The sequence below is a fragment of the Haemaphysalis longicornis genome, unplaced genomic scaffold (genome assembly GCF_048455015.1).
Source record: "Haemaphysalis longicornis isolate Haplotype H1 unplaced genomic scaffold, Haemaphysalis longicornis Haplotype H1 scaffold_105, whole genome shotgun sequence".
Lineage (NCBI taxonomy): Eukaryota > Metazoa > Arthropoda > Arachnida > Ixodida > Ixodidae > Haemaphysalis > Haemaphysalis longicornis.
In genome coordinates this window covers 910,520-926,634 of record NW_027526208.1, presented here as the reverse complement: position 1 = coordinate 926,634, position 16,115 = coordinate 910,520, and the positions used below count along the sequence as shown (strand labels likewise).

General features: G+C 45.4%; 1 protein-coding gene across 1 annotated transcript in view; it reads right to left on the bottom strand.

Moving 5' to 3' along the window:
- Nucleotides 1-7,291: 7,291 nt before the first annotated feature.
- The window catches only part of LOC144160541 (luciferin 4-monooxygenase-like), a 33,675-nt gene continuing 24,851 nt past the window's right edge, over nucleotides 7,292-16,115 (bottom strand). Inside the window, exons 7-8 of the mRNA XM_077691807.1 lie at nucleotides 13,285-13,542; nucleotides 7,292-7,437 (exon numbers count right to left, since the gene is read on the bottom strand). Coding sequence (XP_077547933.1) covers nucleotides 7,292-7,437; nucleotides 13,285-13,542 — 404 coding nt within the window. The remainder of the gene's footprint in view (nucleotides 7,438-13,284; nucleotides 13,543-16,115) is intronic.

The window sequence follows — 16,115 nt, the reverse complement described above, 5'->3', positions numbered from 1 at the left end:
GTGGGCTGCCATGTTTATTAACGACACTACGTCACCAGTACATAACTATATGTTAAGCTGTTGGCTTCTGATTTGGGGTGCCACTGGACACTTTATTATTCCTGGTGCGCGTTAATGGTGCATTGCCGCTCGTCGTCTTGGTCGGGTAGCTATGAGACGTCAGGTTGGCGTTGCCGCGTGTGGCTATTGATGTGTTCGGGCTTCACGAAAGAACTACGCGTGGGCATCAGCCAATGAGGGTGTCATGGGTGTTTGTCTTCTGTGCGTCGTTGCATCGCTGTTGGTTTCAGTTTTTGTTTGCATAGATCAACTTGACTGCGAGAAGCTGCTGCTTTCACTCTCCCTGCATTGGTTGGAAGACTTTTCCTATTCTGTGAAGGCAGTTCTGCGGCTTTTTTATGATTCGTACGCGTAGGGCGATAGGTAAGGGCAGAAGCACACCCGTCGTCGACTAGAATAGAACAGGTATCTGTCGATCGTGCTCCGGTTATCACCGGGCAATAGGAGGGGTCCGTCGGTAGTAAAACCTCTCATAACGTTGCTATTGCAAGAGCATTGAATGTAGATGTGGCTGGCATATCTGCCGCGGTGTTACAGCGGACACCTATCTGAATTTCGGCACACGTTGGCCGGGCAGGCGACTCTCTTCAGGGTGCAACCAGTTTCTCGGCGGAAGATGACCAAACAATGAGTGAATCCTCCACAAAGTCGCACAAGGCTTGAACAATAGCGAAGCTGGGGGATTTCTTTCCATATAAGCACTGAACGGCACCCCCCACGGAATAAATTGGGTTTGAAATTCTTTATTTACATCTTCCGTCGCCGCTATTCACTATGGTAGTGGTAGTCAGCGCTACGTCCTTTTATATGTTCGTTTTCCTCATACATGACTCGCGCACATGGATTGTTTTGTCCGCAGGCTTTCACATATCTGACAAAGTAGAACACGTCAACTGAAACTAGATCCGTTGGCAACCGGATTTACGAGTTTTCTCGTGCTCCACCCTTTAGGTACGCATGCGCTTGAAGTGGTTTTTTTGTATTTTTTTTGCAAGCGCCACTAGCAAGCCTGGACGACACGGGCACACCTCGTTGGGCGCATGCTCACGGGCACAGTAAACGCCTGGAGTAACTAATTTTCGATGATTTCTGATGACCCTGCTCACGGCCGACGTAACTAAGAGCGGCCACAGTAGAAGCAGGCTGACCACGCCGCAGCGAAGCAAAATTATGAAGCAATAAACCGCTTTAAGGCAGCAGATAACTCGCTATGAAAACGCAAAATAGAACTGGAAGCGTCGATCAATAACTTGACCAAAGAAATCGCCCAGATACGCAAGGTACTGCGTATATCTAAACCTGCCGCTGAGGACCACACCCCTGCAATGACGCCATCCGCGACTCAAGCGCCAATTCTACAGGCGGTCACAGAACCAAGAACGCAAATTGTGCCCGAGGACGAAATGATAACACCTGAACTCCACGACGAAATGACGACCGAGCCCGCACCCAAGAAACGGGCGCTCCAGTCGCGAAAATCCCGCAAAGACGAACAGTTAGAAGTAGCGCTTGGGGCCAAGCTGGAAGCCATATTTGACGAAGGGTTCAACAAGCTGGAGCAGCCCATCATCACGTCGTTCAGAAAATGAAAGCAAAGTTCGAGTTCGTCGAGTAGAACTTATGACCAATCGTACGCCACCCGACCTTTGCACCAATGTTTGTGAACCGCGCTAAGAGCAAAGAACAACAGCAGCCCTTCATCCTAACGCAATTGTGGCCGCCAACCCAACAGCAGCAGTAAAGCCGCGGTAGCATATGACGATCTGGCAGTGGAATTTCCACAGCTTTTATCACAAAAAGGCGGTAATGCAACCGCACATAACGACGGTTAACAGGAAACCAGCCGTGATCATGCTCCAAGAGACGGTTTTGACGGCCCCGTCTCTCCCCGGGTACAAAGCACACGTTAGCCCCACCCATGGCCGTGGCGTGTGCACTTTCGTCCTAAAAGGTTTCACGTTTATGAAACGCCCCATCAAGCAAGGACACATGACGACTCATTACACCTTTGCAGATATCATACCGAGCAAGCAACGCAAGGGCAATCTGTTCCCACTCAACGTTTACAGCAACCCCAAGCACATACGCCAAAACTTCCGCTCGCTCCTCCACCAGTCCAGTACAAGCGCCATAAGCAGCGCGATCGAGATCGGTGGCGACTTTAACGCGCGACACACAGCGTGGGGCTATGTCAGAGACACGAGTAAGAGCAGTAACCTTCTGTAAAGCACCCTGGACAACTATGTACCCATCACAGACCCGGCCAATCCCACCAGGAATGGCAACCCTGTGGCAAGAGACACTACACCAGGCCTCACTTTTGTCAAGCACAACCGTATGGGCAACATCGCAAGGGCAAACACCGGAGTGGATCTTGGCAGTGGCCACTACATTCTCGCGATCACGATACCCGGCAAGATTGGGGTACCACCGTGCAACACATATGGGTGGATTGAGGCGGATTCCGACCCAACAAACAAAATGATTGTCCGGTCATCCGAGACCTAGGTGAATGGACCGCCGAGCTTTGCAAAGCCATGCGATCAGCCATCAAAAGCTTGGAGACCTACGAAAACGTAGTAGGCCTGGATAGTGGCCTTGCCCCCTCATCGACGCCAAACACTCCTTCGTGGAGCGCTGGTAGAAACAGCGACTGAACCGTAAACTGCTGAAGAAAGTGGCCGAGCTTAATCGGGCCATCGAGATGCACTGCAGTGCTGTCCAGACAGCAGTCGAACTTGATTTGTTGGAAGGCCGATGGACAATTAAATCGTGGCAGAACGTAGAGCCTCCTACGTCACCTACTTGCTGACGCTAAAATTGAGTAGCACCAACGGGACCACCTCGCCAGACTGAAGAACTAGGGGGTGCAGCAGCAAGGTAAAGATGCCGTGCGCGAGAAGCTGGAGGACGAATACCTACTTACGACTCCCACGGACGCCACCCACCGTACGGAGGGTTACCCAACGCGTGGCTAGACGGGGATGTCATGACGGCGGAGGTGTGAGCTGCGCGGCACAAGCTAAACAACCTATCAGCAGCCGGCCTGTACCTCTTTACGAACAAGATGCCCAAAAACCTAGACGACGCATGGAAAGAGGCCCTTACTAAATACTACAACGAGTGCTGGTGATCGGGCGGGCTGCTTTGCCAGTCGAAATATGCCCAGATCCTCCTCATCCGGAAACTGCGCAAGCCGCCAGACACGAACAACCTCCGTCCCGCCTCGCTCACGTCCTCTGTGAGCAAGGTGCTGGAGCACGTTGTCGCTTGCCGATGGGAAGACTACCTCGAAAAGAAAGGCTTATATCCAGACATGATAAGGTTTAGGTGCAAACTGAGCATGCAAGACGCCATGCAACTGACAAGGAAGGCAGAACTGTTAACGGGGTAATCATTTGCCTGGACCTCCAGAGTGGGTTCGACAAGGCGGTCTTGTCAAAAGTCTCCAAGTTGAACATGGGCGATACCAGCTATAACTACGTCAAATACTTCCTTAGAGGACGTACGGTAGAACTGTACATCTTCACGCAGGGAACCTACAGCTCAAAGAGAAGATGCTCGGTAGCCCAGGCACGCCGCAAGCATCGCCGTTCCTGTTCAATCTCGTCATGAGTGGGGTCGCGGAAGCGCTGGCGCGAACGGGGGTCCGGTATACCATATAGCCTCACAACATCACGCTGCGGGTCGCATTGGCACCGGCCTGGTCTGATAACATGATAAAGAAGGAACATGATGTCTGGAACAAGATAAAGAAGTACGACGAAAGAGAGATTAACAAGGTAATTGGTATTTTCAGTATCCCTTGGCAACTGGGGGCAAGAGAGGGGTCCAAAGAAGATATGCCCATGCACGCAAAAGGCGAAGATCTGGCCATACACAGCCGTTTTAAGAATAAGAGTTAGGTGTTTGAAACATGAGAGTACTATACTTGGCTTGTGTTGGTGGGAGGCAAGGGTCGCGCCCAAGAGCACTAATACGGGCAGTTGCGAATAAACTGAGTGTACATTCGTATAAAAACAGCAGAAAAAAGCAGGAAATAGGAAAAGGAGAAAGAACAAAAAAGGACAGGGTCAAGCAAGTCACGAAAGGAAATATAACAAAGGGAATTTGCACGCGTATGACGCGCACCGGGAGGTACACATCTGGTCGGCACATGGTACCAGTTAAGGGAACGCCGAATCGGTCACCAACGAATATTAGGAAACAACAATACAGAACATGAAGGGGAGAGGAACGCAATCACACAAGCTCGCGTGCGGAAATTGATTACTAGGTGAAAGTATCAAAGCTAACAATGGTACCGCAGCCTTCTACTCAGAACATATTGTCCAGGCTTGCTGGCCAAATTTGGTTGAGTGAAGCCAGGATGCTAAGAACGTGGTGCTAGCAGGAAACTATAATCGTCTACCGGTGGTCACCAACTGATGGGATAATATTATTGATAGAAAGAAATGAACAAGCATAACACTATCCTGAGAATGTAGCTGAAATTTTATTTGTAGGAAAGACACGTCAATTTCCCACAACTTTCATTGATGCCAAACCAAGCTGACATAAACTTATAGATGAGGTAGGACCCATGACCCTCGCGACCGTGACGCGTATTAAAACTAGATTGGGAAATTGCGGCCTTCAGTTGTTCAAAGTAATGACCAGGATTGTTAACATGCTTTGATAGAGGCAAAGAAGGGAAGGTTTTTGCATGAGAGCTGTGAAAGTTAAATCTCAAACAAAAGGTTGTTTTAGTCTGGCCAGTGTATTGTTTGCCGCAGAGTGTGCATTCCAGCAGGTATAAGACGTTGGCGGAATCACAGGTAAAGTTCCCTTTTACATTAACATAATAGTTTGAAGCTGTCCTGGCGGCGCGCTGTTTGGTGTTTATTTGTGGGCAACCAGTAGTCTGTGGTCGGCAGATGCCGGATTTGATGAGAACGTCGCCAATACTTTTGCCGCGTCTATGAACTACGCGTGGTGGATCGGGAAATATTCTTTTTAGACTTTAACATTGAACAAGAATATTGTGATGTTTCTTTAGTACGGATGCAACTTTCGGAGAAGAGGCCTAGTGGGTGAAAACAAGCTTTGCTTGTGGATTGTGTTTTAAAGTTTTTTTACGGAGAATTTCGGTGTGGTTAGCTCGGGTAATTGCGTCATCGATCACCTGCACTGGGTATTTTTGGTTAAAGAGAGCGGTTTTAAGTTCTCTGCAGGTAGAATCGAAATCTGCTTGGCTTCTGCAGATTCGCCTAAAACGTTGAGATTGGGCATAAGGTATTGCAGTCCTGCAGTGTCTGACATGGCTGCTGTGGAAGTGAAAATACTGGCGCGTGTTCGTAGGTCTTCTACAGAAGTTTGTCTGAAGCCTGCCCTAAAAAACTGTGAGTGTCACATCCCGGAAATTTATGCTGTGCCTAGAGTAGGAATGAGAGAAGGAGATAGTAGGATGCGCAAGGCTAAAAGCCTAAATAAACGTAAGCAGTTCCATTTCAGCATGATGCCTTATTATGAATACATCTTCTATATACTTTTTGTAGTACACTGGCTTCAAAGTTTGGGTTTCTTTCCCCTCTTCCACTTCTCTCATTCTTTTGCTGCTCACCACCATGATCCCATTGTACAAACTCTCCTTCCCTTGCCCGGCCTCACCTTTTCTACATTACATGTATATATAACCCTGAAACCAACTTATTCTGTACTATGAAGAAAGGAAGTCCTCTTCCTGAAACGTCAGTAAACGGTAATGTTTATTTTAATTGTTTTCTCGTGTGTCTGTGTCTGCATCTACGTACCTTATATATATATTTATATATATATATATATATATATATATATATATATATATATAGATTGCGAGAAGGGCTGTCTTTGTTTGCCGTAGCAAATAGTAAAAAATGGGTATAGCTTCTAACAAAACTGTTTATTGGTCGATGTTTCGATCGGATGCCGATCTTTCTGAACACCAAAGAAAGATCGGCATCCGATCGAAACGTCGACCAATAAACAGTTTTGTTAGAAGCTATGCCCATTTTTTACTATATATATATATATATATATATATATATATACATATATATATATATATATATATGTATATATATATATATATGTATATATATATATATATATGTATATATATATATATATATATATATATATATATATATATATATATATATATATATATATATATATATATATATATATATATATATATATATATATATATATATATATATATATATATATATATATATATATATATATATATATATATATATATGTATATATCTGGCTGGGCGACTGCCAGCTTTTTCGCAAATTGCACCACGTTTCCTTGTTCGCATCCTCGTCGTCGTGTTGTTACAGAGCCATGCCGTCAGGAGACCGTCCCGGTCGAGGCCTTAGCAGGTCAACGAGTGTAGTGAGTATGAACGATGAAATAATAATACACAGTGAAGATGTCGTTGCCACCACAGATAAGCATGATGAGCTTGGTGACCACTGGTCCCGGAACAGCCATGCCCGCCGACGTCATGAAGCAACGTCTAATGCCCTTGAGAAGACGCGCCGCCATAGGGATGGCATCATCGTCTTGCCTGGTCGCGGCTTTTCGCGTCTAGGCTGATTTGGGCTCGTCATAGGCTGGGGGAATGGGCTTGGGAACAGATGTGATGGCTCACCGGGGCTCAGGAATGGCGACACGGTCCAAGAGCCTGGAGAAGATCTCTTCAGGAGCCAAGATGATGCGATGCGGGAGGGGGGGGTGGGCAGCATGAAGATGATCGTCCCGCACACTCCACCAAATGTTACGTGGTAGACGTACAAAGGACGTGAACGATGAGATGGGCGACAGATGTATTCTCACTATTTACAAGATGTCGGCGATGAGACAGAACCATCGCTGGCTGCGCGCCTGCCCAGCTCCTTCTTCTTCGGACGTCGCACCACGTTTCGTTGTTCGCATCCTTGTCGTCGTCTTGTAACAATCTATATATGTATTGTGCGTGTTCCTTTATTCTTGGTACTTGAACATTTTAGTAATTTAGCTTCCGTGAATGCACGCAGTTATTTTGGAAGAAATGAATGAATGCCTCAGTTAAAATGGCCACGCCAACACCTGGCTTCACTCAGGAGCATCAAATGCACGTAGAGTACTCAAAATGTCTTGTTTTCGTAGTACATGGTTGCAGTAATAGAAGCGAAAATATTGCCAAATTGTGTGATCGCTTTATTTACTACAACGGTACGTTTTTTCAGACGTTTGCATATATGCGTCTCTGAGGGCCCGACGAAGATTCTTGCCTGTTTCTGTTGTGGGAAGCAGCTGAAGGAACTCAACACCACCATGAAGCTGCCGGTGAAATGGTTGAGAACCTGCAAAAGTGGGGATTACATTTGTGCGTTCTTACACATCTTTTCCTATCAGGTCGACGTTTTCGGTTCTCTTCTTGTTTTTAAAAAATTGTTTTGGACACTACAAAAGTATAAATATAAAACGTGTGTATGAATAACAGGAGAATTTTTAACGCAAGGTTTAAATTTGTACCTGTGTAAGCAAGCTACAATGTGTAACGCCTCCTAAACCACATCTCATAATTATTAATCTGCAGTGGTCTAGGACCAGGCTATAACAAGACCTTGTCTCTCCAAAACGCTACCCCCCCGTCTCCAAGGCTCCTACTTTTTACTATCTTTCCCTTCAAGACCAAACTCTGCCAACCGAAGAGTGGACTTCGTGTTACCCTAACTTTTAACATCTTGTATCCAGTTCTTACCCAATGTACAAATCCCGCCACGCCCCCAGTCCCGTCTTTTTTATCGGCTTTTTGTAAAAAAGGTCTGAAGTTGTATCCGTTACTTAGGTAATGCCACCCAGATATTTTCACGTGCAGTCTAGTTACAGTCTCTTGTCTGCACATTCGCTATGTTATTGGTGTTCAGTTTTTTGTTGGCCTTTCCATCAGATACCCCTGTTTCACAGTGACGTTCATTCAAAATGAAGTGCGTAAGGACTACGCTAGTTGCTAAATTTAAGACATGGTCCTTCGTTAAATTGTGGCTTTTTAAAGACGATAGTCTTTCTTGGGGTGCTAAACCACAGAAAGTTTGGTCTGTCTGTCTGTCTGTCTGTGACTAGATTCAGCCACCCGGCCAAACTGAAATCAAATCTGCGGAATAGTCTTGTACTATCACAGCCAAATCTTAACGTTTAAGACCGGTGTCAGTGTTCATACCTGTCAACATTGTTCAACACGAACCTAGACATTACGTACATACAAGGCACAAACTATAATACAGAAATACATAGGTGATATTTGCAGTGTTACTTTATTTAAAAAATCACGGATGATTGGTTGTTGTTATAGCAAATGAAATACTACATCAACGTCAGAAAGCCGTCGCCTGCTGTTGCCAGCGCTACCTCCTAGCCGCATTTGAGAAATCAACTGGCATAGCAAGAAAAGGTTCATCTAAAGGGCAACCACGTCCCTCTTGTAACGCTCGTGCAGTAGAGAATCGTGGTTCTATAAATGTTGTAATAGGTTGCCTCAATTCACACGCGTCTCCACCTTACGGCAACGCTAGCATCGAGGCACCCGGCCTGGAGAAGTTGGTCGCGGTAAATGTAAATTATCTTGAGCAAAACTCTAACTCTTTATCTTGGGAGGGACGAGAGAACAGCATGAGAGGTAAGATGAAAAATGGAGGGAAGCATTTACTTAGCAGCGGCGCTAGTCGACTATCGTTTTTCGGCGACATTTCCAACAAAAGGAGTAGATGCGCGGTCCTTTTTTTCTTCCTAGCGTTGGAACCACGGTCAGCGTTTTAGTGGAAAAACATATGTATGCTGTTTACCGCCTATTTTTTCAGCTTCTAAAAGCCAGTATCATTATCTCCACTTAAACAAAAACATGCTCAATGAATGGGACAGACGTCTTGATTACCGAGACCCTGCAACACTTTTTTCAACGTTTTTGAAGTCTTAAATGCTTGCAGATTGAAGTAAACCAACTCATCCAGTACATAAAAAGTACCATATCCAGAAATTATGGCTATGTGGCCATCAGATAACTTTTACACTTGCTCAAAAACGTTTTTTTCCTTTTCTCGGTCTTGGCGTTCTTCGACGGCTGCAATTACGTCCTCACAGTGATGTAGAACTACTCGCCGGATTTTCCTCACTCGCAGTGAGGGTTTGATTCCCGGCGGCGGCGGCCGCTTTTTTGATGGAGGCGAAAAGCGAAAATGCCCGCGTGTACGAGATTTCGGCGTGCGGTAAAGACCCCCAGGTGGTCAAAATTGTCCGGAGCCCTCCATTACGGTGCGCCTGATCACCTGCGTTGCGTCGGCGCTTTAAGTTCTAAAATCAAGAAGCAGGCTATTGTCCAGTCCACCGTACATGTCGTCCCGGATCGACCATTACCACAAAGTTCACGTTCGATCGGGTCGCAGAAACCTGTTTCAGGATTCCTTTGTCCCCAGCACTTGTGCAAGTTGGAATCGCCTTCCTCGGTCTGTAGCTGAAATCGGCAATGAGATTGCTTTTCGCTCAGTCATAACCAACCTGTTTTCATAACAAGCTGTTATTTGTAATGTTTATTGTTGTTTTGCTGGTTTTGTCTGTATTATTTTGTAACGCCCTCGGGCCCTGAAGGTAACACAAATAAATAAATAAATAAATAAATCAACCAACCCTACGTTGCAGCAATAAAGGCACCCGATGGCCGCTATAAAAAGAAACCCACAAAAGCAAAGAAGAAACGAAAGACGTATCTTCTGCGACGAGCAAATTACGCAGTGCCGCTCCGTCCTGGCGATGCGTATAGCTTTCGCAGAGCTTCTGGATTGGATGGAAAGGGCAAAGAAGTTTATCCGAAGTGCTTCACAGTCCCTTACGGTGCATGAACTGATGAAACACGTTAATTTACCAATAAGTCAATTTACATGTTTTCATAATGTAGGGACGCAGCCCCTACGTGCGCCCGCGGAGGGTGATTACACTGCAGTGAGTGCCGGTAGAACACCGATAGTGGCGTCAGTGTGTCATGTGCCCGTGCGCGCGTGTGCGATGAACAGTGAGCCGCAACGGACACGTGTAGTGCAACAGAACCCGGAGCATGCGCACAACCAACAGAGTGGCTTAAAAGCGGCGCTCACAGGAGCAGCTGGACAGTGCGCACCGAGGGACACGCGAGAGCAGCGAGCCACGACCATGACGCCCGGACCGCGAGGAGCAACCAGCGTCCGCGGCGGACGCTCTTCACCGGACGTCGGCCCAGGTGACTGAAGACGTCGTCGTGAGTGTACAGCACCATGCTGTACCTTTCTGGACAAGCAGGGTGTCAACCACCGCGATGTTGTCTTTACGCGCTTTCGGCGCTTGCTTGCTGTGCTCTCTTTTTATTGCCTACCAACTGCTTTGTTTGTTTTTTCCTGTTTTGGTTTTCCCGGAATAAACCGGACATTTGTTCTGATGCGGATCGGCGTTACTTCGTCGGGCAGGTTCGGGCTCGCGAACCCGATACGCTCGAAGGGGGATCCTTCAATACAAACCTACATACGGATATAGGAAAGATGTGTGTGAACGAGAGGCAAATTTATCCCTGTGATTGTTTACAGGCGCAATGGAGCCGGCTTGGTTACGTTATAGATGTTGAAGAACAACTTAAAAATACGTGTTCTATCTAGAGGCTTACCCGCCTGTAATGCCGACTGCAAACGCAGCAGGCTGTGATCTGGATGTTGTTGCTTAGGCCGTTTTAGCAACTCCAGATGGTTTTGAATTGCACATACTGTATTACCATTTGTTAAGGTACAGCGTAACATGCCTGAATGTGTGATGATAATATGTATGGTCGTATATTTTAAACATAAAAGCCATACTAATGCATATACCCATCCGCCATAGGCAAGGATTATGTCTGCAATTTGTTATCGATGCCTTTTTCTTTTCAAAACTTTTGTGCATATCATTTGTAAAACCGTGCTTGCGAAGCCTAGCTTTGAGAAATTGCATGCGCACATGCCAATCCGCAAAGATGAAGAAAAGGTGATGGCACTTCATAAGGCCTGATGTCACGCGTTAAGGTTTAGCGCCGTCGACCAATATCCGCAGCACGGCTCATAATAACTATGGCCGTCATTAAAATTCGCTAAGTTGGCCTGAAGGTGAACTGATGTTAGGCCTAAAATATTGATGTTGGGCCAGACCTACTGCTTCAGGGTTTAATTTCGTCAAGTTGTACATATTTGAAGCACGCACTTCTTCAATTTATTGTGTCACAATCCTTTAGTAATGCTTGACGTCTAGAGTCCAAAAGCTGTGACGTTACGCCTAGCCCCCATCGCATACCCTGTTGTTGTTGCAATAATTCTATTAACGTCGATGGTTGCACGGCATAACGTCTGGTGACTTAACTAAATGCATAAGCCAAAACACTGTCACTGGCCAAATGAATGTTTATAAAGAGACACGCCCGAATGAATGACTTATTCACTGTTTCATCAACACCCGGCGAAAACTGATATGCCTAGAGACTTGAAATATTTGGAGTACGTTCGTGTCATGATTTAGGGGCATAATACAGCGTGGTGTTTCAAAATTGTACTCATAAGAGAAAAAAAAGCGGAAATTGTGTTTTCAAAAATTCATCATTGCCTCGCTCACCCATTCACATATCGAAGTGCGTCTTGCTTATTTGTGTAGCCCTATGAAATATCTGAAAAGTAGTTTTGCGGTTTTCCCTTAACCGATATTGTAGGGGTGATTCTAAATTTAGAAAAAAATGGGTGCTGCGAAAAAATCACCCAATAAATGTTTCACTGATTGATTAATCCAATTTGTTTTTGCTAAAAAATATTCTTAATACAAATACACAAAACCAAGTTTAAGGAGTTTGTCGTGCGACGTGAGCACCTTCTTGGTACAATGCGTTTCGAAAGAGCTCCAATAAAATACAAGTTTCAGCGGTTCCCTATTACCACACGCCTCCCGTTGGAGCACATGTAATGACAGCGCATGGGAGTTTGTAAGTATGCACATTTTTACGGTGAACTGCCTACTTATGCCCAGAAATAACTGAACAGTTGTAACGCACAATAGTGCCATTCGTAAAGTGGCCCACCCGGGCATTGCCGGTACTACGGAAAATAAAAAAATAAAATTGTCGTTTCGGGAGCGCGGAAGCTTGTTTGCACACTATTATTGATGAAGGAGTTCCGAAGGAGGAAGCCATTCATCTCCCCCAAATTAATTTTTTTTTCACTACGTCACAGCTTTGTGTCTGATAATTCTTGCGAAGGGGTACCCACCCTCAATGGGGCAGAAACTGCATTGGCGTAATATATATGAATATAAGTCAAGGAAAAATGTTACGCTTGAACTTCCTCACATACAAGACAGTCATTTATTAGTCCAGCAATTTTGTACAGAGGCACTCGGCCGTGCATCACCAAAGTAGTTTATTGGCCAATGAGTTAAAGCGATTAGAAAGCGCTTTAGGTCGATATTGCGTGGTTATGCCGCCAAAGCCTCGGCGCCCATTTTGACTGACATCACTATAGGGAGCTAGTTAGTTTGGTGTCTATGGGAGGTAGAATAGCAAGCCCCGAAAATTACTGTGTTGGCTACTTATCTCAACACTTAGCTTAAATTTCAGTATCAATGTCAGTGCCTTTGATTATAGCTACAAGACTGACAGATTTTTTTATATTTATGCAAATATATTTCTACAGTTCATTGTTACTTCGCCTTGCATTGAAAACAGTCTATGAACGAATGTCAGAAGCAACTTGTTAACCGCCACTGTCGAGTGTAAGGGTTGCCTTATTAAATGCAAAACGCTACAGCTGGCATCTGATGTGAGGTGAGGTCGGATGGGATTTTGACCATCCGGAGGTCCTTAGCGCGCATCAACACGCTAATTTATTTTGCTTTTCGCCACCATGGGAAAATCAGCCACCGCGGCCGAGATCCAACCCACGTCCTTGGGATCCGCAGCGCAACACCTAACCACTGAGCCACGCTGCGCGTAGAACTTTAAATTTACTCAAACGTTTCTTTGTTGTGTAGTCGGCACTTATAATCGACAAAAACAAACTTCGCACCTCTTTTAAAGCCCGCTTCTTCATTGTGTCACAAAACTTCTTAAAACGAACCGTTATTTGCTTAGAGAGCAAACGCTCTCCGCAAGGCAAGAGGTGCATGCACTACTTGGTCACCTTTTACAAACTCCTTTATCCGCAGAGCCACCGCGTTGTCTGGGTAGACCCCGTCTCGTAAGACGATGAACGCACGTGCCGCCTCGCCCAGATCAGCGTGAGGCACTCCAGCAACCACGGCCTCGCACACATCCGGATGCTGAAGGATAACTTCTTCAAGCACGGAAGGCGCCACCTGCTGGTCCTTGCACTTGAACTGGTCTTTTATACGGCCGAGAACGTATATGTCGCCTCTCTCTGTGTAGCAGCCGGTGTCACCTGCGGTATATCAACGCGCTTGAACTTCCCTTTGCCGGGGTTACCAAGATGAGGTGTCGGTTCTTGAATGGCTCTACACCTTGAACTACAATGCACAAAACATTTTTGAGGTAAACAAGCAGTCTTTTTCAGTAAACCGATTATATTCCACCATACGATGACACCGTAAGTACGCTGTGGGTTATGATAGTATTTTATTGAGAAAAATATTCTGCTGTTTATGGCGAAGGGGTGCGTATTTGGTGCAACCGTGGAGAAAAATCGTGAACCTTTTTTGCATTGACAAGATCTCCACTTTTAAAAAATTTCATTGTATTTCTTTTACTCTCCTGTGGACCCAATTGCACCCGGCTGGGCTATCTGAAATCATACGTAAGGTAACTCCTGTGACCCTCCAAATTTGTCGGCCGACACCCTCGCAGTCATCACCCCATCCAGCATCGCAACTTGTTCACGTCTACCATCTGAAGCCTTGCCATTTTTACGAATGAGCTTGCCCCTGAGCTTGCTCCGTCGTTTGCACAAAGATGGTGCTTTCACCGCCGGCGGTTATGTTAGGGGCTCTTGTACCTTGGCGAAGGATCTCTACGATACATTCCAGAGTAGCCAGCTTTTAAGCCATGGCCAGCCGTTCCTCTACGGTCACCATTCACGGCGCTGATTACAAACCAGGTCAGTATATCACAGGAAGACGGGGACGCTAGGAGCTCTTCGGGGCCGCGCTGCACTCGGTATTCAGAGCTGTCTTAGCTGCCGGCGAATTCTCCTGTATATTCTCCAATACATTTGATTTTACGGTCCTAAACAGTTTCTCTGCTGCCATTTCACAATATTACTTACCTTCTCAGCAGAGGGCACATACACAAGTTGGCACCAGGAAAAATTTAGAAATAATGTTTATTTCTGGAACCAGGGTGTCTGCATGAGCTTCCGTGGCTGTTTTGATTATTGAAGCGGTGTTTATTACCCTTAGGTTCCTTTCTCTCCTAAACCTACCCATACGTTACGTTGGTTGCTCCGAATATTAATATCTAACATTTGGGTGAGGGATTTAAAATACTTTTATTCAAATCTTCGGTTCCAGCCTATTATCGTAAATCTGTTACAGTAATGTTTGTCGATCAAAAGTTATCTGTTTTGTGTGCTATAATGGAAAAAATACAGCCTCAAGAAGGTTACACGTACAAAAATTCCAATAAAGAAATACCTGATGCATGCGGCTCTGTGCTTTCTAAGTACGTTTTGTAAAATGACACCAATACACCTGTTGTATTGATCTCCAAGTACGACTTAGGATGCGACAAACCCTAATTGGGCCAAATTCGTGTCCCCCCAGAAGCAAGGAATATACTTGCTGTGATTCGGAGTTTCGTGTCGAACTCTAGAAGATCTGTTTCTGTGTGAATATCTAGTTGTGTATGTGCACTCTTCTTTAACTTACGTGTGAGCAGCCCGACTCTCCGCAGTGTTGCCCTTAGCAGCGTCTACGCACATTGTTCTAAGTCCTGTTGCATGCAGTTCCGGTCTATGTAAGTCGGATGCAGGACGCGGTCTTTACCATGCTTCTTTTTTAACCGGCTTTACTATACGGTTTCTTTCAGTGTAGTGGAAAGTAAACATATCTTTATATCAGTAAAACCCTGCAAGAGCTAACTGCATTATGTATGAGCCGAAAAATAACGCCAGTGGAACTTTTAGCTACCATCTGTAGATTAATCACGGCAGATGCGTTAGTGCTGAACATGTTGTCTCCTTCCTACGCAAGAATGAAGAGTGTTATCGAACGGTTTCTACATTCATAATGGTTTTGGAAACACGAATGTGGTCGTTGTTTAGCACTCTAAAATTCTGATCTGCCTATTCCCTCAATAGTGAGTCCGCAAACATGATGCGGTAAGCCCCACTTATAGCACAGCAAAATTATTTTCTCATTTTAGAGTTGTACTGGTAAATCAGACAGGGTATTAAGTTAGATTGTACTCTGCCTAGAGTAATAACTTTGAGCAACAGGAAGTGCTGAGGAAATAGCCGCCATGGGCGGGCGAAACAGCTGACGGTGAACCGATGGCGTCATTATTCTAGTCAGTTTATAGAAGCAAGAGGCTAGCATGGCGGTATCAAAATTTTGGTTTGGGGGGCTAGTGCGTATGAGCGTTCCCAAGAGTGCTCACAGTTATTTATATGCATGGTAGACACCGCCAAAGTAATGGAATCCTAAAAGAGACCCTGCAGACAAAAACACAGGTTTGGTTTATTCGAACCAAAGTTTCGTTCGAATTTTGGTTCGAGTAAGGAAGTTGGTTTGTGTGGGTTTTAAATGTGTTTCTTGTAGGCACATGATACTTGGCTGGTGTTTGTGCAGGATTTCATAGACGTCATCGAGGTTCCTCACAAAGCTACTACAGTTCCATTGGACAATGTTGTGAACTGCCATAAAAGTTCACAAAGAAAACGGATGCTGCTAGTAGAGTAGTTCTATTATTCAAGTGGTCTTTTATGTGCATATTACGTGTTATGTGTAGGTGCTGTTACCCTGGGAAGTGGCTTTTTTTGGTGCTCAACAGAGTACCGTC